The sequence below is a fragment of the Mastigoproctus giganteus genome, chromosome 4, assembly GCF_048544385.1.
Source record: "Mastigoproctus giganteus isolate SK-2022 chromosome 4, ASM4854438v1, whole genome shotgun sequence".
In the NCBI taxonomy this organism is placed as follows: Eukaryota; Metazoa; Arthropoda; class Arachnida; order Uropygi; family Thelyphonidae; genus Mastigoproctus; species Mastigoproctus giganteus.
Window position 1 is genome coordinate 172,436,408 of NC_143578.1, and position 23,278 is coordinate 172,459,685.

At 36.6% G+C, this 23,278-nt stretch overlaps 1 protein-coding gene across 6 annotated transcripts in view; it reads right to left on the reverse strand.

Moving 5' to 3' along the window:
• Nucleotides 1–6,226: 6,226 nt before the first annotated feature.
• The window catches only part of LOC150087204 (phytanoyl-CoA dioxygenase domain-containing protein 1-like), a 207,190-nt gene continuing 190,138 nt past the window's right edge, over nt 6,227–23,278 (reverse strand). For 5 of the 6 annotated variants that reach the window (XM_090371876.1, XM_090371879.1, XM_090371880.1 and 2 more), the window contains 2 exons: nt 18,903–19,029; nt 6,227–6,346 (listed from right to left, as the gene is read on the reverse strand). In XM_090371876.1, coding sequence (XP_090228002.1) covers nt 6,298–6,346; nt 18,903–19,029 — 176 coding nt within the window. In that variant the 3' untranslated portion in view covers nt 6,227–6,297. The remainder of the gene's footprint in view (nt 6,347–18,902; nt 19,030–23,278) is intronic. The other variant, XM_090371878.1, reaches the window with a different exon arrangement.

Genomic DNA, 23,278 nt, shown 5'->3' on the forward strand with positions numbered 1-23,278 from the left:
AATGAAAATATTTGAGCCATTTTTGATTATCTTAAAGTATGGATAAAAGGAAAAATTAGAAAGGCGAGGGGAAAGATGATAGGTACGTTTCCCCCATTCTTTCACGTGTTCCTATATTTTTCCTATACAGAGTCAAGTAAGACACCGTTCGACCCTACGTATACTAGAGTTAAGATATCTAAGGCTAGTTCGACTACAGGGTCAGTGAATAATCCAAGTACTGGGGCTAGCGCAAGATGTTCAGGGGAGTGTGGTCATATTGATTTAACAACAGAGGAAATTGTACGGACAGAAATTCTTGATCAAGGCGTTCAAATTGAAGAGATTTGAGAAGGAATCCAGGAGTTGCAGATTTTCTCAGAGCCTAAATCATCAGAGGAATTAGATGTACATTCTGACAACTTCAATACAGATGTGGATAGTTTCCTCGGAGACATTAGTAGAAAAAGCAGAGGAATTAATGTACGCGAAAGCGACATTATTGTTAACAATATTCACGAGCAGTGATGCAGATACGGTTATGTGAACACTATGATCTTATTACACAAAGTTAAAGAAAACGGTTGTGGATTATACCATGAACGAGGCAAACAAACTTATCAAGACTGCATCTGACTTTATTTCGGATAAATGGGTAGATATGGAGGTCATTACCACCGAATTACTCATTGATAATGAGCGTTTAAAAGCAGGGCTAGATGAGCTTTAAGCTGCGGGTAAATCTGTTTGATGATTTGGTCAGAGGGCAGCCGATGATGTCAGAAATGGGTGAGCAGCTACCAACGGTATTGTACGCTGATAAAGTGATCTACTCTCAAGATGGTAGAGGGGAAATTAGTAGAATTGGTGGCAGCCAAATGGGCACTACTGTTAGAGATGTTTTATAGTTCAGGCAATACAAGTCTAAGCCGAATAATACTCTAATATTGAGAGCTAACGATGAAAACGAAATTTCCACCAGTCAAGATGTTAAAAAATGTTGTAGTCTCTGAAACAGGAGTTTAAAGACAAAATTAGAAATCTCAGAACAAGCAGGAACAAAGGAGCTTTAATAGACGGAGAAATCCGAAGACTTAAATAGAATCTTGAATTCTGATCAATTAAGGGCGAGGAGTTAAAACAGGAAAGAGTTAAGTTTGCTTACCCCTCCATTTTAGTATATGATGTACTCAAAGAGGTTACCAGCAGTGGTGAGCTGTGAATATTTTAACAATGGGCTTGCAGTTTTTCTGACTTTCTACCGAGTAAATTTGATCGGTAACAGAAGTGATGTCATCCGCAGCTTCCACTAGGGGTGCTTCCCATGCTCGCACTAGTACTGTGATTAGAGCGCGTGACGCATTTTTCGTGACCGGTACGATATCTCGAGTCGGGAGGAGAAATGCGGCTTATTACCCCCTTAACCATGCGTATAAGTAAATATGTAAAACGTTCCTAGGTATATTTAAAAAAAAAAACTTAAAAACCTGGTCGTCATGCTTCGCCTTACAATGATAACTGGATACGAAGGTGTATGCAGTTCTAACTTTTTAGAATACTACTACTGCAGTATGATTTCAACAATACAAATATTTGTCAACAATTTCTTTTTTCATCTCGCATTTTTATTACATTCCATTGTTAGGTGCCCCTAACAGCTGCGTTTGTCGCTTCAACTACGAGATTGGTACATCAATCGGTGCTATTTTACAGAGATATTTAGGTGTTGCACTCAAAATTATGAAAATCTGTGAATGATCAATAAAAAAGCTCTTTTATTTCGTAATCGATATATACAAATCAAAATGCCTAAAAGAAACCCGAAGGATGTTTCACATAAACCATCTACCGCATGTGCTCAGCATACGTGCAACTTTTTTTTAACTAAGGAAATATAATGGATACATTTTTTTCATGATAAAATTTTAATATTGCAAATAAAAAATAAGAAATATTTCCCATACCGCAAATAAAAATTATCACAAAGCATTCCACAATATAAAAACAAATATTACATAAAAAACAAACGTTCTAGAAAAAAGTACACAAAAATCATAGATTACATGAAAAAAAATTATTTCACAAATATTCAAGAAAAATTTATTCTAAAAATTGCCATATAGAATTTAGTTCTTTATTATTTGTTGTTGATCTTCTGCTTTGCTCAATAACTGAGCAATGGTTTCAAAGATATCTCTGGCTTTCTTAATTGAAAAGGTAATTTCATTTGACTTTAAAGATAAATTGCCTTCGACAAAATCTCTAAAATCATTAATTTTTATTTCATATTTTATCAGAAAACTTAAATTTCTTACTTGGTTTTCACCATTTTCCCACCGACATGAAAGTTATTTCACATGCCACGATTTCGGGTAGCATAAGTTTAAAATATCTTTCAATGGTATTGTTATTTTCTTTAATTTTAAATCACTCTGTTCCATTAATAACTTATCCTTTAAGGATAAAACAATGCATTTAATAACTTGTCACAAGGTAATTTTTTTACTTTCGATTTTGATTCCTTCAAATTCTTTCCACTTCAGCATTTCTCAATTTTAGCTTCATAATTTTTCAAATTAGCAATAGCATTGATAGAAATAATTAATTTGTATGCTTTTACCATTGTGATTCTGTAAATCTTCTGAAAGGTAAGAGAACTCCTGCAGGATGTCAATCATTAGTGCTAAATTATTTAGAAATTCCAAATTTAAAAGTCGATTTAATAATCCGGAATATTTAACTTGATTCAAAATGTTTGCACAAAGTGGGATAATTCCTCCAACCCACAATTGCCATTCGCAAGTTAAAAGCTGCCTATCGTTTTCTACATAGTGAAAGGTTCGACAAAGTTTCAAAATCCGCCGTTTCATCTTCGTAAAGTTTGTAAATCTCAGTTGCCTCAATCCCCCCCCCCCTCTACTTAAATGGGCGGAGTAAAGTTCCCCTTTACTCCGCCCATTTATCGGAGTAAAGGGGAACCCACAACACAGGTTGACCAGAGGCTATAATCTGTGTTGAGAATCTTCTGACAGCTATGGAAAGCATATTGACTAGGGCGACTTCTCGGTATGTGACTGCATAGGTTATGGAAACAACTAACATTGTGAAATGGCAATCCCTTTCACCCTTAATCTGCATTTTCTAATAAACTAAATTGCCTAAAGGTCAGAGGTGAGAACAATGCAAACACAGTTGTCTCTACTAATCCGTTCGTTACATGGAAATTTTCTTTGTTCAACGGAAACTATTTTAAATGTCATTACCAAGGGGAATCAAAAAAATTCACTCTATAGAGAAGTTCGTTAAACAAGTTCGCTAAACATGAAGCAATTTTAAAATACATAACTGATTGATTGCGCCATTAAAATGCTGGGAATGGGGCCCCTCTCGTCCCACCGTAGTTTTGGCTCTGGATACTCATACTCAATAATCAAATGGGCGCATTTGATTATTGAGTATTTCATTTGTAAAATAAATCTCAACAATGGGCTCGCAAATTTCAAAAAAAAAAAAAAATAAATAAGAAAAAAATAATCTGAACAATGGGCTCGCAAATTTTCAAAAAAAATAAAAATGGGCTGTCGCGAGCCCACTATAGCTCACCAAGAAAGGCTTCAGTTTTGCAAATTGCAGTGTCTGGAGACTAGGCGCCTGCAAGGTGATCTGAATTAGATGATTAAGGCTTTGAATGGCTTGAATAAACTCAATGCTGATGGGATTCATCCCACTGTTCCGACCATGCACATGTAAGGGCATAAATTCAAACTGATGAAGGACGGTTGCAAAATAGATGTGGGGAAGTTTGCCTTCAACTAATGGGTGGTTGATTGCTGGAATAAGCTTCCATCCATTGTTGTAGAAGTGGATAGTTTGAATAAATTCACGGGAGAACTAAACAAACTATTGGAGGTGTTGGACAGGAGAAATTGGATTTTTTTTTTGAGTGATACTTTTAAGCAAGAAAGTTTGCTTTCTTGCAATAATTTGCACTATTAATACTAATAGCTACTTATAGTAATGGGTATCTATATCTGAAATGCTATAACCCATAACTTCTTAAAAATTCAAAATATTTCACTGAATATACAATCACTATCATTTAAGTTTTAAGTTTTCATTTACTGAATTAAACTTAAGTCTTATACTTTCATTTACTTAGGCACTTGAATTTTCAAAATGATAGTGCTTAAGTAAAATAAAATTCTGGCAAGTGTTTTCATTCAGTACAGCAGTTCTAATACATTGTGCCTATCTTTATATATGAGTAAAGGGAATCCAACTCATGCCTTTTCCGCATGGTGTGGTGGTTACAACCATTATAAAAACTGCAAGGAAACATCTAAGCTGCTTTTTATATGATCAAAAGTGAAAATGCTTTTTTTTCTTTGTTGTGCAAAGCACTCAGATATAGTTCACTAAGAATAAAAACTCCTCTATGTATGTACATATAATAGTTAAACACTTTTAATTCACTTACAACAAAAAATTAACCAATATAGTACATACAGTGTATACATATATAGTGGGTGGACAAAATAATGGAAACACCTGTAACAAGGACTACAGATATGTAGTAATATGGTGGTGGCCCCCTTTGCTTTTAACACCGCTTGTATTCTATATGGAATAGATTTAAATAAATCTTTAGCTTAAAATAATCCTCTTAATAAATCTTAAGAGGATTATTTTAGACCAATTCTTCATGGAGGAAGGTTTTAAACTCCTTGAGTGATGAAGGTGGAGGACATCTGTTTCTCACTCTCCTCTCCAAATATGCCCACAGTGGTTTGATAATGTTTAAGCCTGGTGACTGCACAGGCCATGGGAGATGCACAGTTTCACACTCCTCAAACCAAGACTGGACATCTGGATGTGTGAATTGGAGCATTATCATCTTGAAACACGGCACTTTGTAGGAAACAATGTTTGCACAATGGGATGGACCTAGTAACTCAGAATATCAAGATAATCACAGGGGCAGTAATCTGCCTATTCAGGGCAATGATAGAACCTAAAGAATACTATGGTATTGCTGCCCAAACCATTCTCAAACTTCCTCCTCCATGCATGATGGTTGGCACAAGAAGTCAGGACGATGCACATCCTTTGGCATTTGCCAAATGTAAAAATTCCCTGATGCTGGAAAAAGTGTAAGTGACGATTTGTCTGAAAATATAACATGTTTACAATCATAAAGTGTCCAGTTTTTGTTCTCTTTACACCACTGGATCCTCTTTCTAGTATTAAATTCAGTAACCAGTGACTTGGAAATAGTCATAAATTTCAGCTTTATGAAGTTCTTGCTGAATTGTTTTACTATAAACTGAACTGATGAGACACATTAAATTCTTCAGTTATTTTTGAGGCAGTAGTTATGTTTTTGGCCTAAAATCCTTTTCAATGTCTGGCAGTCTCTTTTAGTCAACTGATTTTCTGCCACAATTCATCCTATCAAATTTTGTCTTTCCATATTTGGTGAATGCAGACATCACTTTAATTCAGTTGCACTGGATACATTAAACAAATCAGCAGTTTTGGTCACTGATGTCCTAATAAATGTGCACAATCTGACCTGTTTGGAATTCAGATAGGTCAGTCATTTTCTTCATGTACCATTTTATATTACATCTAAATAAACGTCAGCTTTTATCATTTTCCCTTCACAGTACTTCCTGAAAGAAAAAAAATCATCACTGCATGTTCATGAATACATCATATAACCATTAGAAAAACTATTACTTTAATATTGTAATAGTTAATTACCAAAAATGTCCACCCCCTATATATATATATATGTATATAATGTGTGCGCATGTGTGTGTGCGTGCGTGTGATACAATTATTATATGAAATTAAAATATCTAAATTTACAGATATATCTGTTTTTATGTACAGAATAATGTATATGGGATTAAACAATTCAAAAATGATCAAATCTAACTGGGGAGATCTATTTTTAAATACATGGTATGGAAAAATCGAAAATGTGTTAAGACAGATTTGTGTGTGAAGTTGATTTGGAGATTTATCTTCGTACATTGTCTTATGCTTCAAAATTCTTTTATTGAAGTTACAATCTGAATAAAACTTGGACAACTTTTATCATTATTTATTTTTATCATCTTACCAGCATCTATCTTCTGGAGAATTTCAACTCTATAATTGTGTTTTAAGTTTTCTTTTAATAGTCTCCAAAATATATCAAGGAATAAACTAGTACACGGCTTAATGACCAAGCCTCAGCTAGTACTTATGTTATTTTTCGCTGGTATTGAAATTGAAAATATCTTTATTATGCAGCACTTTCATCCCTCTGATTTAATGGGAAAAAAGAGATGGAAATGGAAGTTCTTCAGTAGGCTGTAACCTGTTGAAAATATCAATGATTATTAAACCACCACTTAATGTGAGACTTTAGCATAATTACAGAATTGGTTCAGGTGTAAACCAATTAAATAATTAGATCTAATATAGTTAGGGAATGATGCTATGCAATGATCATCTGTAGATTAATTTTTAATGAACCATGCAACAGTTGGATAAGATTAGGAACAAGGAACTGTGAACAGACCATGTATGGTTGATGATGAGATCTGGAAAGGGTCCTGAAACATCACTGTTGTATACAAATTTAATGTAATTAGGTCTTAAGCACTTAATAAAACTGTATTTGTGACAACAGTGATGTTGTCACAAATACAGTTATCACCAATGATGTTAATACATGGGCTGTTACGACTGGTTCATTATAATATAAATCTATAATTAAATAATTACCAGAATAAGTATCTCTATTAATATTTTTTTGTCTGATAGTGGTTCTTTCTTCAAAATCAGTAAAAAAATGTGAACTGATTATTCTAATAGTCAGTTGCAGCTCTCACTATATTAGTATTATAACAACACCCAGTGGGAGTGTGGGGGGGTAATACAGTTAATACAGTTTGTGTGTTGGTGACTCTATTGTCAGGGAAACGGGGAACATGCTTTGTAAAAAGGATAGGTGGAACAGGACCAGGGTATGTCTGCCAGGGGCAAGGGTTGATGATGTTGTAGAGCAGATATCATCTTTTAAGGGCACAAAAGGTGATATAGTTGTACACGTCGGCACTAATGACATTAAGAGTAGGAGACCAGCGGAATTACTTAACAAGTACAGGTCACTGTTGAAAAAAAGCCGTGAAGTAGGGTTAAATTTGAAAGTGTCTGCAATTCTGCCCAGACACGATAGGAGGGAGTATATGATGAGAGCCTTGTCGATCAATTCGGCCCTGGAAAGATTGTGCAAGGCTCAAGGGGTAGAATTTTTTTCAGCCTGGAATGTACTTGTTAACAGGAGAGAATGCTTCTACAGGGATGGGATACACTTAAATAGAAAGGGTGCAAGAATATTTGCTGATGCTATCGAGGCAGTGTTAGGTGGGTCGGAAAACTGCTAGCTTGGGGGGAGACAAAGACTAATGGATTAACAGTAGCCACTGGCAGAGGTGAAAGAGATTCTTGCACTGCTTCTATTGGAATGAGCAGAAGCCTGAAAAACAAGATGCAGGATATTTCAGAGACTGCTGGAAGTCATTGTGATACAAGTAAACACATGGGTTGTGTTAGGGTAGCTAAGAATAGAAACAAGTGCAGGTATACTTGCGTGTACACCAATGCTAGGAGTTTAGTAAATAAAATTGATGAATTTGAGGTATTGCTCAAAACATCAAAGGCAGATATTGTTGGGATATCAGAGACGTGGTGTCACACAGATATAAGGAATGCAGAACTGGAATTTGGGGAGTACAATGTGTATAGAAAGGATAGACAGGGGAGGAGGGGTTATGCTATTAGTTAAAAAACACATAAAATCCAAGGAAGTGAAGCCAGTCGACATTGATGGACAGGGCAGTGTCGAGTCAGTTTGGTGTGACATAAGCATAGGTAAATCAAAATTGAGAGTAGGAGTGTGCTATAGGCCTAATGACTCTGATGAGTATAATAAGATACTGTACAGGGAAATAGAATGGGCCAGTAAATCAGAGAGTCTTATAATGGGGGATTTTAATTTCCCAGATATTGACTGGAATTTGTGGGTTGGTCACTCACACACTAGCAGGGCTTTTGTGGATTTATTGGATGATTGTTTTCTACACCAGCATGTTCGGGAGGCAACTAGAGGGAGTAATACTCTTGATCTGATTATCAGTAGTGATTCTTCATGCATTAGGAATCTGCAGATAAAGGAACCACTGGGTGGCAGTGATCACAGTGTGCTGAAGTGGGATTTACTCAAGGAGGTAACTACCATCAGAGGCAAAGGGAAGGGTTTTTGCTTTCGTAAAGGCGACTATGATGGTCTGAGACAGTATTTAAATTCTATACAGTGGGACCAACTGATGATGTTACCAACAGCAAATTCAAAATGGGAAGCATTCAAGGAACTAATCTTGGAAGCTACCAGGCTTTACATACCAACCAAGAAATTTTGTTCAAGGTTCAGGCCTAAATGGTTGTCAGATGAACTAATGAGACATATGGCAGAGAAGAAAAATGCATGGGATACATACAAATTAATGGGTGACATGGAAGCCTATGATAGATATAAGTTGGTCTGTAACCAAGTCACAAAGGAGATCAGGCAGGCAAAGGCAGATTATGAGAAATCCTTGGCAAAGGACGCAAAGAAAAACAGAAAAGAGTTCTTTACCTATTTAAACTCAAGAAGGAAAGGGATGAATCAGATTGGTCCACTGGATGTTGATGGTTCAACAGTTGAGGATCCTGCTCAGGTGGCTAACAATCTAAATAAGTATTTTGCATCTACATTCACACATGAGGAGTTATTCAGGAAGGGGAATGTCGTAGGTGAAGTAAACATTGGCAGTGAGCTAGATTATTTTCTAATAACTGAGAGGAAAGTGGAGGAGAAATTGCTGAGGATAAACATAAAAAAGGCACCAGGGGTGGATGGGATCTATCCAGTTATATTAAAGGAGGCAGCAAAGGAAGTAAGCAAACCCCTAGCCATAATTATGAGAGCTTCTTTGGACTCAGGGGAGGTACCCATGGACTGGAGATGTGCAAATGTAACCCCGATTCACAAAGGAGGATCAAAGGCTGACACAAGTAATTATAGACCTGTTAGTTTAACTTCGGTTCCAGGAAAATTAATGGAGGCACTGGTTAAAGAAGCACTGCAGGATCATCTGGACAAGAATTCAGTTATAGCTCAGACACAGCATGGTTTTGTTAAGGGCAGGTCTTGTCTGACCAATTTGATTGGATACTATGATGTAGTCACAAAAGAACTGGATGCAGGGAATAACTTTGATATTATATATTTGGATCTTAGAAAGGCTTTTGATACTGTTGCGCATGGAAGACTGCTGCACAAATTGGAGAAGTGTGGCATTGGAGGCAAATTGCTGCTATGGATAAAGGGATGGTTGAGTGGCAGAAGACAGAGAGTGGTAATCAATGGACACTGCTCAACGTGGACTAATGTTATTAGTGGAGTTCCTCAGGGTTCAGTGTTGGGTCCATTGTTGTTTTCTGTATTTATAAATGATATTGATGATGGTGTATCAGGCTTAATGTCCAAGTTTGCAGACGATACCAAGGTTGGCAGGGTTGTTAAGGATACTACTGATACTATGCTGCTGCAACAGGATCTGGAAAGGTTGAGCAGATGGGCTGAGAGGTGGCAAATGAAGTTTAACATTGACAAATGTAAAGTACTACATATGGGAAACAGTAACCCCAGATCAACGTATCAACTCTGTGGTATTACGCTGACAGTGGTAGAGAATGAAAAGGACCTGGGGGTAATTGTGCAGGCAGATATGAAGTTCTCTGAGCAGTGCAGACGAGCTGCAAGAGTAGCTCATGGTGTCTTGTCAATGATATACAGGAATATTTCTAGCAGGGATAAGGATGTGATTATTCCCTTGTATAAGGCATTGGTCAGGCCACACCTTGAGTACTGTATACAGGTCTGGAGGCCTCATTTCAAGAAGGATGTAGAGCTGCTGGAACGAGTACAGAGAAGGACAACAAGATTAGTGAATGGAACAAAGGGTTGCTCTTACGAAGAAAGGCTAAAGTTTTGCAAATTACAGAGCCTGGAGACTAGGCATCGGCGAGGTGATCTGATAGAGGTGTATAAGGCTTTGAATGGCTTGAGCATGCTCAATGCCGATGGGATTCTTCCTCTTGCTCAGAATAATCACCTGAGAGGGCATAAATTCAAATTGAGGAAGGACGGATGTCGGACAGATGTGCGGAAATTTGCCTTTAGCCATCGGGCAGTTGGTTTGTGGAATAGACTCCCATCGCTTGTTGTTGAAGTTGATAGCCTAAATAAATTTAAGGCTCAGCTGGACAGGTATTTAGAATGAATGGAGGGGTGAAATGGGAGTAGTGGTTGTTTTTTTTTTTTTTTTTTTTTTTTTTTTGGCTGATGCTGAATAAGCTTGCTTTCTTGCATCATATGCCTCTACTAATGCTAATGCTAAAACCCCCAGTAGTTTTGGTAAAATGTGTGTGTGTGTGTGGGGGGGGGGGGAATTTGAATTAGTGAGAAATCCAAATTACAGAGTATAATTCGATAAAAATACAACATTTTGAAGACACTCAAAAAAAAAAACAAGCAAATTTATTCACAATCCAACAACATTTGTCAGTATAGATGGCATTAAGAAAAAAATTTAATGAAAAGGAAAAGAAAATTTTATGAAAATGTTTATATTCAAATTGAATACAAATAAAAACAAAACCGAACACAAATAATTTGAATCAAATATAACACAAATAATATGAATTTTTAAACAATAAATGTTAATAACTATAAATTTAATCAAATGTAGATGGCCCACCCTGAACTGCATTGTCTTTTTTGAAGAAATCATAAATTTTCTATTGAGTAAAGGCCTATTGAATCACCATGGAAGTAAAAACGTGTTTTAAATAATACTCTTAATTATAATTTTACAATTTTTTAATCGGAATTTCAAAATTAATAAGAGTAATATTGAGGCAGCTTCCCTCTTTGTGTAATTTTTTTTCTTCTTTACCTTCTTCTTTTCACTTCTTGATTCACATACAGACTTTTGCTATCTCTGAATTGCTGTTGCTATTTCTTTTTCTGTCACCACATGATATCAAACCTCATCTTTGTTTCCTATCCAGATTTTTACATCCCTCCTAATCCTAAATACATATCTATTTAGACACTGTTGCTCAACACACCTTTAAAGTTTTTGATTCCACCTAAATCAATAAGAACTTTGTCATAGACTAATAGTTTTGTTCATGTGCTTACTACTGTATTCTGCATTCTATGTATTCTATTTCTTACATATTCCATTCCTCATTCCAGCTTGGAGCCCAGTTGTAACACTTCTCTCACACTAGAGAAGCTTAACACTTACGTTATAATTCATAATGTCAGACACTGTCTTTTCTCCTGTTGTGTCCTACTCACTTAATTAAATTCATTAATTCATGAAATTAATAAATCATAATCATGAAGAAAACCAGAATTTTTCAGCTCTTTCAATACAAATGATTAGATAATAGTGTGATATTGGGAAGCAAGAAAGGCACTTTATATTGATGAAATAAATATAACTTAACTGTATCATGTGGTATATAATGTAAGACATTAATATTCGTAGAGCTTTCGTATCAGTGATTTGGAAATATAGTATCACTTAACTTGTAGTGTAGTGCATAAGTAGTGGAACTGTAGATTTTTAATTGTGCTAAACAAGTAGGTTGTAGGTTCTAATCATGTAGGTTGGCATATATATATTTTTTTTGTTTTAGCTAAGAAACTTTATTCCAATAAAGTTTCTCAGCTATAACTATAACTAATTTAAAACTCTACGAATGACACAGAGTAATACATATAGCATAAAATTGATAGCACTATCAAGTTTACACTATGTAATAATATGTATTATTGCATTTAGGTATGTATCAGTTTAGTGTATTATTCTTAGGTTAAACTGAAATCATGCTCCATACTAGAGAAGCAAAATAATGGGCTCAAAGTAGAAGCAAAACAATGGGAGTGCTGTGGCTCAAAGAAGAACTGAAGGGGGTGATTCTCCTACAAATCATGGCCTAACAAAATGTGCTACTTGTGCAATGCTTGCCAATTATAATTATCTACAACAGGACATGATGGAGCCAAGGGGGATGTCTTTGGGTGTGTATTCAGTGGAAGCAGAACAAGGAAATTAGGTGAAAATTCAGCATTCAGATGGATGTGTGTGTGAGAGCTTGAAAAACAGGGTGGATGTCCATAAAGAAATTAAAATGGGGGACCCTTTAAGTTCTCAGCTGCCCAACTCAATGCCAGAGCCATCACTTGTACATCAGGCTACACAGCAACAATCCCCAAGGCAGAATGCACTAGTCCCAAAGGAGATAACTATTGTCAGGGAAATGGAAATATGTTGTGCAAAAAAGGATAGGTGGAACAGTGTATGTCTGACAGGGACAAAAGTAGATCAATAAAAGATGATATTAGTAGAGACATATGAAGCAAGAAAGCAAGCTTATACAGCTTTCCCCCTCCTCTATTTCTATCCTTTCTGTACACGTTGTACTCCCAAACTTCCAATTCTGCATTCCTTATAGCTGTATGGTACCATGTCTCTGATATCCCAACAATATCTACCATCGATGTCTTGACCAGTGCCTCAAATTCACGAAATTTATTTGCTATACTCCTAACGCTGGTGTACATACAAGTATAGCTGAACCTGTTCTTACTCTTAGTTACCCTAAACAGCACATGTTTAGGGTAACTAAGGTTTAGGGCACATGTTTAGGGTAACCCCACCATCTTGCTTTTCAGGCTGCTTTCCAGGCTCATTTCAATAGAAGAGTGCAAGAGTCATTTTCAACTCTGCCTGCGGCTATTGTTAATCTATTAGTCTGTAAATTCTCCCAAGCTAACCCTAACTTGTGATTCGTGACATGATAACTCTCAGGAGTCCATGAAATCCCCACCACCTTGCTTTTCAGGCTGCTTTCCAGGCTCATTTCAATAGAAGCAGTGCAAGAGTCATTTTCAACTCTGCCTGCGGCTATTGTTAATCTATTATTCTGTAAATCCGCCCAAGCTAGCAGTTTTCCGACCCACTTAACACTACCTCGATAGCAAATATTCAGCAAATATTCTTGCATTTTTTCTATTTAAGTGTATACCATCCATGTAGAAGCAGTCTCTCCTGTTAACAAGCTTAGAAAAATTCTACCCTGTGAGGGTTGCACAATCCTTCCAGGGCCAAATTGATTGACAAGGCTCTCATCATGTACTCTTTCTCATCATGTCTGGATAGAAATGCAGACACTTTGAAGTTTAACCCTAACTTGTGACTTGTTTTCAACATTGGTCTGTACTTGTTGACGTTAAAACATTTTTACCCGTGTTATTTGGAAAAAAGCGTTATGTTAGCTAGAAATTGTCACGAAACCTGATGTGCATATGTTGTACTTGTTGCTGCAGTGACACAACAAGTACAACGCATGTGCCCAAGAAAACTCAACCGTATGCAACAAGTGCAGTGACACAATAAGTACAATTGAGCAGTGACACGCTATTTTATACAGTTATATCAGCATAATGATTAATATACGAGTGACTGTGCCAAAATCTACAGCCCAGCATTTGAAGGAATATCATGAAAGAAAGAAAGGGAAGATGGGCAGAAATGGGAATCCAGATGAAATTCAACAAGAGTGTTTCGTTATGCCTGAGTTCTCAAACTGCACCCAAAAAAACTCGGGCTGAAATAATGAAGGAATATCGTGAACAGAAGAAAAGGAAATTAGAAATTCAAACTATTTTGAATCATAATGAAATTCAACCACAGAGTTCTACTATGCCTGATACTTATCAGGAATCTAAAACTCCAGCAGAACAAATGAAGGAATATCATGCATGAAAAAAACAAAACAAAATTAGAAATGGCTAATAATGAGATTCCTGATTACATCCCTATAGTATCTACACGAGCTGACATGAGTTTGAAAAACTAGTGTACAAAAACCCATTTGGATTTAGTTGTAATGTTTGTGATCGTTTCTGGTTTCAATTAGATTTGAAACTATTTCCAACAACTTCATATGAATTACTTCAACATGAATTTCATTTACAAGAAGTGAGTACTTTCATGATGTGTAATACATGTCATACTTCATTAAAAGAGAGACGGATATCAACTATGGCCACGTCAAATGGATTTATATATTCAACATATTCTGCTCATTTGCCTCCACTGGATGTTGTAACTGAGTGTTTGATATCACCACGATTACCCTTTATGCAATCATTTACATTATGAACATTGGACAAGTAATAAATGTACCAGTTAACGTAAATACAACGGTTCATTAATTTTATAGAATTACATGACGATTACGCCATTAATGTACATATAAAACAAAGACTCATACATAAATCATCATATCTACAAGGATGTGTGCAGAAGAAAATAATGAAACTATGGTTACGGTATTTGATAAATTCACCCTTGTATAAATTCTGCGGAATAAAAGTGAGTGATGATTTCTTGGGAACAAATGATGATAGTGAACAGGAACATTCAGATGAAATTGTGGAACCTGTCAACAATGTTGATGAACTATTGTTAATTCAACAACAAACATTATTATGGATAAATATTTATGTATAGCACCGGGTCAGAAATAATCTCCAACAAGTTTCATATTTGATATATAAGCAGAAGAACTTTCTTTTCCAGCTAATTTGGGATATGCACAAAAATTTAAAAATGGATTGAAAATTACTCCCTTTATGATGGCATCGAGTGAAATTCGAAGATCTGATCATTGTGGAGTAACTCCCCAACATTTGCTATATGTGGCAATGAAAATTATGCGAATGCATACTGCAGAAAATTTGCAAATTGCATTTAAATCAGTAAGAATAACAGCTAACATTACTCGTTCTATATTGGAATCAAAATAATTTATAAACAAGGAAGTGAAGCCAGTCGACATCGCTGGACAGTGCAGTGTTGAGTCAGTTTGGTGTGACATAAGCATTGGGAGATCAAAATTGAGAGTAGGAGTGTGCTATAGGCCTAATGACTCTGATGAGTATAATAAGGAACTGTACAGGGAAATAGAGTGGGCCAGTAAATCAGAGTGTCTTATAATGGGAGATTTTAATTTCCCAGATATTGACTGGAATTTGGGGGCTGGATACTCACACACTAGCAGGGCTTTTGTGGATTTATTGGATGATTGTTTTCTACATCAGCATGTTCCGGAGGCAACTAGAGGGAGTAATACTCTTGATTTGATTATCAGCAGTGATTCTTCATGCATTAAGAATCTGCAGATAAATGAACCACTAGGTGGCAGTGATCACAGTGTGCTGAAGTGGGATTTACTCAAAGAGGTAACTACCATTAGGGGTAAAGGGAAGGGTTATTGCTTCCGTAAAGGCGACTACGATGGACTGAGACAGTATTTAAATTCTATACAGTGGGACCAACTGATGATGTTACCAACAGCAAATTCAAAATGGGAAGCATTCAAAGAACTTATCTTGGAAGCTACTAGGCTTTACATACCAACTAAGAAATATTGTTCAAGGTTTAGGCCAAAATGGATGTCAGATGAACTAATGAGGCATATGGCAGAGAAGAAAAATGCATGGGGATTTGCATTGATATTGATGGGTCAAGTGTTGATGATCCTGCTCAGGTAGCTAACAAACTAAATGAATATTTTGCATCGACATTCACACATGAGGAGTTATTCAGCGAGGGGAATGCCAGAGGTGTATTCAACTCTAGCAGTAAGCTACAGAATCTTGAAATAACTGGGAGTAAAGTGGAGGAGAAACTGTTGAAGATAAACACAAGAAAGGCACCCGGGGTGGATGGGATCTATCCAGTTATATTAAAGGAGGCAGCAAAGGAAGTAAGCAAACCCTTAGCCATAATTATGAGAGCTTCCTTGGACTCAGGGGAGGTACCCATAGACTGGAAATGTGCAAATGTGACCCCAATTCACAAAGGAGGATCAAAGGCTGACACAAGTAATTATAGACCTGTGAGCTTAACTTCTGTTCCAGGAAAATTAATGGAGGCACTGGTTAAAGAAGCACTGCAGGATCATTTAGACAAGACTTCAGTTATAGCTCAGACACAGCATGGTTTTGTTAAGGGGAAGTCTTGCCTGACCAACTTGATTGGATACTATGATGCAGTCACAAAAGAACTGGATGCAGGGAATAACTTTGATATTATATACTTGGATCTTAGAAAGGCTTTTGATACTGTTGCACATGGAAGACTGCTACACAAATTGGAGCAGTGTGACATTGGAGGCAAATTGCTGCTATGGATAAAGGGGTGGTTGAGGGGGAGAAGACAGAGAGTGGTAATCAATGGACACTGCTCATCGTGGACTGATGTTATTAGTGGAGTCCCTCAGGGCTCAGTGTTGGGTCCATTATTGTTTTCTGTATTTATAAATGATATTGATGATGGTATATCGGGATTAATGTCCAAGTTTGCAGACGATACAAAGGTTGGCAGGGTTGTCAAGGACACTACTGACACTATGCTGCTGCAACAGGATCTGGAAAGGTTGAGCAGATGGGCTGAGAGGTGGCAAATGAAGTTTAACATTGATAAATGTAAAGTACTACACATGGGAAATAGCAACCCCAGAGCAACGTATCAACTCTGTGGTACTACACTGACAGTGGTAGAGAATGAAAGGGACCTGGGGGGGGGGGTTGTGCAGGCAGATATGAAGTTCTCTGAGCAGTGCAGATGGGCTGCAAGAGTAACTCATGGTGTATTTTCAATGATATATAGGAATGTTTCTAGCAGGGATAAGGAGGTGATTATTCCCTTGTATAAGGCAATGGTCAGGCCACACCTAGAGTACTGTATACAGGTCTGGAGGCCTCATTTCAAGAAGGATGTAGAGCTGCTGGAACGAGTACAGAGAAGGGCAACAAGATTAGTGAATGGAACAAAGGGGTGCTCTTACGAAGAAAGGCTTAAGTTTTGCAAATTACAGTGTCTGGAGACTAGGCACCAGCGAGGTGATCTGATAGAGGTGTATAAAGCCTTGAATGGTTTAAGCATGCTCAATGCTGATGGGATTCTTCCTCTAGCTCAGAATAATCACCTGAGAGGGCATAAATTCAAATTGAGGAAAGACAGATGTAGGATAGACGTGCGGAAATTTGCCTTTAGCCAGCGGGTGGTTGGTTGGTGGAACAGACTTCCATCCCTTGTGGTGGAGGTTGATAGCCTAAATAAGTTTAAGGCTCAGCTGGACAGGTATTTTGAACGAACAGAGGGGTGAAGTGGAAGTGGTTTTTTTTTTTTTTTTTTTTTTTGGCTGATGCTGCATAAGCTTGCTTTCTTGCATCAAATGCCTCTACTAATGCTAATGCTAATGCTAATTAGTGAATGGAACAAAGGGGTGCTCTTACGAAGAAAGGCTTAAGTTTTTCAAATTACAGTGTCTGGAGACTAGGCACCAGTGAGGTGATCTGATAGAGGTGTATAAAGCCTTGAATGGTTTAAGCATGCTCAATGCTGATGGGATTCTTCCTCTAGCTCAGAAAAATCACCTGAGAAGGCATAAATTCAAATTGAGGAAAGACAGATGTAGGATAGACGTGCGGAAATTTGCCTTTAGCCAGCAGGTGGTTGGTTGGTGGAACAGACTTCCATCCCTTGTGGTGGAGGTTGATAGCCTAAATAAGTTTAAGGCTCAGCTGGACAGGTATTTTGAACGAACAGAGGGGTGAAGTGGAAGTGGGTTTTTTTTTTTTTTTTGGCTGATGCTGCATAAGCTTGCTTTCTTGCATCAAATGCCTCTACTAATGCTAAATGCTAACTTTTGTGTCCTTGACTAAATTTATTGCTATTCCTGAATCTGTTCAAGAGATTCACATCCTTCTTAAAATGAGTCTTCCAGACTTGTATGTAGCACTCACGGTGTGGCCTAACCATTGCCTTATACAATGAGACAATCACCATGTCCTTGTTGGAAAAATTTCTATATATCACTGATAGAACGCCCATGAGTTTTCCTAGCAGCCTCTTTGCAGTGCTCAAAGAACTTCATGCCAGAATGTACAATTACACTATATGCAGGACCTTGCATTTATCGATGTTAAACCTCAACTGCCACTTCTCGGCCCATCTGCCTAATTTTTCTAGCTGTTGTTACAATAGCATAATCTGGTTCATGTCATTAACCGCCCTTCCAACTTTCATATCATCTGAAGTCTTGGACAATAAGTTTGACATGCCATCAGCAATTTTGTTAGTAAATCTTGAAAACAGTAAGGGGCTCAGCACTCAATTCCAAGGGAATCCACTAATAACACTATTCCAAGAAGAAGTAATGCCCATTTATAACCACCCTCTGTCTATTGCCACTCAAACATCCTTTTATCCATAGGAGTAACTTTCCCCCGGTGACACCCTTCTCCAATTAGTACAGTAGTATTTGTGGAACACTGTCAAAAGCTTTACTGAAATCTAAGTATATGATGTCAGAATTACTTCTTGTGTGTTACTGCATCATAGATATGCCATTAACATATTTGTGCTGTGATTGCCATATAACTGTATTCCTGTCAAGATAATCCTGAAATACTTCTTTAACCACCAATCCATTAGGTGACAGGTGGTAAATCCCAAGGAATAGATGACTCTCATCATGCAGTGCAATACCACCACAACTCAATTAATGATAATGAAAATGACTTTGGGTGGCATAAGGCACTTTCATTTGCATGCACACTAGCTTCCATAGGTATTTCTAATTGATTCCCAAAATGAAAGTACCATACAGGTGGTAATATCAGTAAATATATCTTTCCACTACACTATCACTTACTGCTATGATATACTAACCAATTTTCTTTGCTGTATTCTGTGTTATGTTGTTCAACTACATGAAACGTATAAGCTGGACGAGGTTTTTCTGATGTATTTTTATTACTTTTGTGAAATATCTGACCATCAATTAAGACACAATCACCTAAAAAAAAAACAAACATAAAACACATTACACACACATATATACATAAATGCATACAATCATATACAGTGAAACTTCTATAAGTTGAACATCCATAACTCAAATTTCCAACTCATTCATTTTGGAAAAAATTCCCATCTTTCCTGAAAAACATCTTATTTTTCTTCCATAATTCAAAGGAGTTCCATAAGTGATTTTTTTTTTATCTGTAACTTGTGGTAAGTTAGGTTTACCAGTTTCTCATAAACCTAAACGTTTGTTACCCTATATTGATTATATTTTGTCAACTATGCTTCTGGATTGTGTTATGGAACCAGATAAAGCATAACATGATGTGACCCTGTGAACAATTTCTAACTTTATAAAGACTAAAATTTGTGAAGGAGAAAGAGAAAACTGACAAGAAGTTGATAGATTCCACTATTGGAACTTGAATGGTGCAAATTTCAAAAGTAGATAAATTTTGAGGCTACATTTAATGATTATGTAAATGTAGATCATGCAGGTTTTATGATAAAATGCGCCTTGAAGGTTCTGGCAGTTCTCTAAGAGAACTGCCAGTTCATGAAGAGAACTATGGCAGTTCTCTTCGTGCTTGTGTTTTGCTGGAAATACTTTCAAAGGATCAAGAAGTGTGTATAGCTTAATACAGGGATAACATTTGATTTCATATTTGGTTATAGAAGTTTATTTCCTTGAGGAACTGAAAAACATCTGTTATATTTTTCCTGTCTTCCAATAGAGTTTTGAGAGTGAGGGAGTGATGCTTGGTTATTAGATCTTTAAAGTAGTTTTGGCACTCTACTACAAATACTGGACAAGTAATTAGTACATGTTCCACTGTTTGTTGTGTATGGCAGGTAGGACATAGAGGGGGATCCTCTCCTCGCAAGAGATAACAGTGGCTGAAATGAGTGTGTCCTATTCTAAACCTTGTGAGTATCACTTCGTCATGTCTGTTTTGTTGTATGTTGGATTTCCATGGTTGGAGCAGTTTTTTATTTTGATGCAGTTTGTTATTCATTAAGACTTGCCATTGCTGTTGCCATTGATGTAATCCACTGTGATGAATAACTTGTTTGTAGTTGGAGAAAGGGATATATTCTGATACAGAAATGATGCTGTTTGCTTCTTTAGCAGCTCTGTCTGCTTGTTCGTTACCATATATTCCAACATGACTTGGTCCCACGCAAAATCTAATATTATGACCTTGTTCTAGGAGTTTTGATACTCGGTATTGAATTTGTTGTTGTAATGGATTTCTTTTGGAATTGATATTTTGTATTGCCATCATGGAGCTAAGGGAATCAGTGAAAATAATGCTATCTCTGGAACTTGTATGTTCGATTTGGTTTAGTGCTAATATAATGGCTTCCAATTCTGCAGCATAAATGCTGCAGTCTTTGGGGAGTTTTTGGGCCAATGTGGTGTCTGAAAAGTAAATTGCTGCTCTCACATGAAATTCAGTTTTTGAGCCATCTGTATATAAAAAGCAGTGATCTGAAAATTGTGACTTGTAAGCAGCATGCAGCTGTTGATAGTTTATATGAGGAAGTGTTTGCTTACTCCGAACAAAAAGTCGCACGTAGGCAGTTTGATTATCCATGGTGGTGGTGGTGAAGACTGCTTCTTCAGCGGAGTGATATTATCCAGGTTAAGATCTCTGCTGAGGAGAAGGATTTTTAATCTTATGTTTGCAGGTTTATTGATTCTTTGTTGTTGTTGATACTGTTGCTCCCATTCTGACGTAAAAAGAGTTTTCTGTAGGGGGTGTCCTGGTAGGGATTTTATTTTAGCTGCATAAACAAGTAATTGATTATGTCTTCTGATTTGTAAAGGAGATTCTTGTGCCTCAGCATAGAGGCTCTGCACAGGTGAAGTTCGGAAAGCCCCAAGGGCTATCCGGTGCGCACAGTGATGTACTGGATCGAGCCATCTCAGGGTGCTAGGTCTTGCTGAGTCATAGACTGGGGCACCATGGTCTAACTTAGACCGGATGAGTAATCAATATAATCGTACTAGAACTGTTCTATCTGCTCCCCATGATATAGCGGATAGCACCTTTAAGATGTTCATTTTCTTCAGACATTGAAATCTTATATGTCTAATATGCTCCAAAAATGTTAATTTCTTGTCAAAGTCCCAAGAAACAGACACTATTTTCGACTGGAATGATCTGTCCTTTCAGCCTGAGTTCTGGATCAGGATGGATATTCCTTTTCCTGAAAAAGTGAATACATGCAGTCTTTTTCACAGAAATTCTGTATCCATTTATTTCTGTCCATTTTATAACTTTGTTTATGGCTATTTGTAATTGCCATTCTATTGTCCTCATATGTTGTGCTTGATAAGAAATGCTGAAATCATCAGCATACACAGTTGTGAAGATATTGTTTGGTATTGATTCTATTATTGTGCTGAAGTGGACTGAAAAAAGTGTGGCACTTAGTATGGATTCCTGAGGGATTCCTCCTTCCTGGACAAATGTTTTGAAAAGGGTATTGTTAATTCCCACTTGGAAAGTTCTATTCTTAAGAAAATTGCATACTATAGGGGTAGGTGCCCTCTAAGGCCGAGCTGATGTAACCTAAGAATGCCATAGTGCCATGTGATGTCGTATGCTTTCTTGATATCAAAATTAACCATGACTTGATGTTGTTTTCTGAGAAAAGCATTTCTTACCTGGTTTTCCAATTGTACAAGTACATCTAATGTAGAGCGATTTTTCTGAAACCCATATTGTGCTGGATTGAGAAGATTATTATTTTCTAGGTACCAAGTTAGTCTATTATTGACCATTTTCTCAAGGATCTTGCTTAAGCAGCTAGTCAAAGCTATAGGGTGATAATTCTGTGGATCTGATAGGTCTTTTCCCTGTTTCAGGAAAGCTAGTATTATTGCATGATGCCATTTGTCTGGAAAAGTATTTTCAAGATATATCTTGTTGAATAAATCTAACAGAACTAATTGAGATTGTTCATCTAATTGTTGTATCATTGCATAATATATTTCATCAGGGCCAACTGTACTGTGTTTTGCCTGTAGCAGAGTTTGTTTTAGTTCTCCTGCAATGAGTGGCAAGTTGTATTGTTCATTATTTTTGGTGGAAAAGTTTAGATTTGTTTTTTCGGTATATATATATTTATATTTGATATATACATATCAAATATAAATATATATACCGAATATATATACCGAAAATATATATTTGATATGTATATATAAATATATATACATATCAAATATAAATATATATAAATATATATACAAAGTGTTATGTTTGATATATACATATCAAACATAACACTTTGTAATATGATTATAATTTTAAATATTCACTTATTTTAGATTGCTTTAAATTATCACTACAAAGTCTATATTGACGATCACTTGTACCAGTTTCTTTCAAAGCTCTCCTCAGGATGGCTATAGTTTTCATGAGTTTGCCATTTTGTAACTAGAATTTGTTCAAGTTCATCTTCATTTTTATCCTCCTTGGAGAAATTATCAGTAATAGACTGGGCAATTTCTTTTTCTGTTAAAGCTGCAATAACTATACAAACAAAAAGGCCCAATAAACCAAAAATCGCAAATTGTTTTATGGTTGTGATCTCTAGAAATGTGACTTTCAGAAATGAGTTTTAAAAAAAATATCACAGAGGTGTTCAAAATTTATTCTTATAACTGAAGATGTGGTTCTAATAAACGATGAAAGCATAGTGCATTTTATTGATTTGAATCAGTTCTTTGAAATTTGATTCTCTAAAGAGCCAGATTCTAACAACCAGTGATTACTATAACTGGGATTTACTGTACTTGGATTTCAGAAAGCTTTTGATACTGTTGCATAAAAAAGACTGCTATACAAACTGGAGCAGTGTGGAATTAAGGGAAAGTTGCTGCAATTCATTGATTGGGAGAAGAGAGTGGAAATTAATGATACTGCTCTTCATGGTATGGTTTGGTATTGGGCTCATTGTTATTGTCTATATTTATCAAGGCATATCAGGCTTAATGTCCAAGTTTGAAGATGATACAAGGGTTGGCTGGGTGGTTAATCAGAGTAATGATAGTATGCTATTGCTACAGGATCTGGAAAAGTCAGGCACATGGGCTGAGAAATGCTAATTGAAGTTTAACATTAATAAATGCAAAGTACTGTGTGTGGGTAGCAGTAACACCACAGTAATGTACCAATTGTGGTACTACACTCAGGGTAGCAGAAAATGAAAAATACCTGGGGTAATCA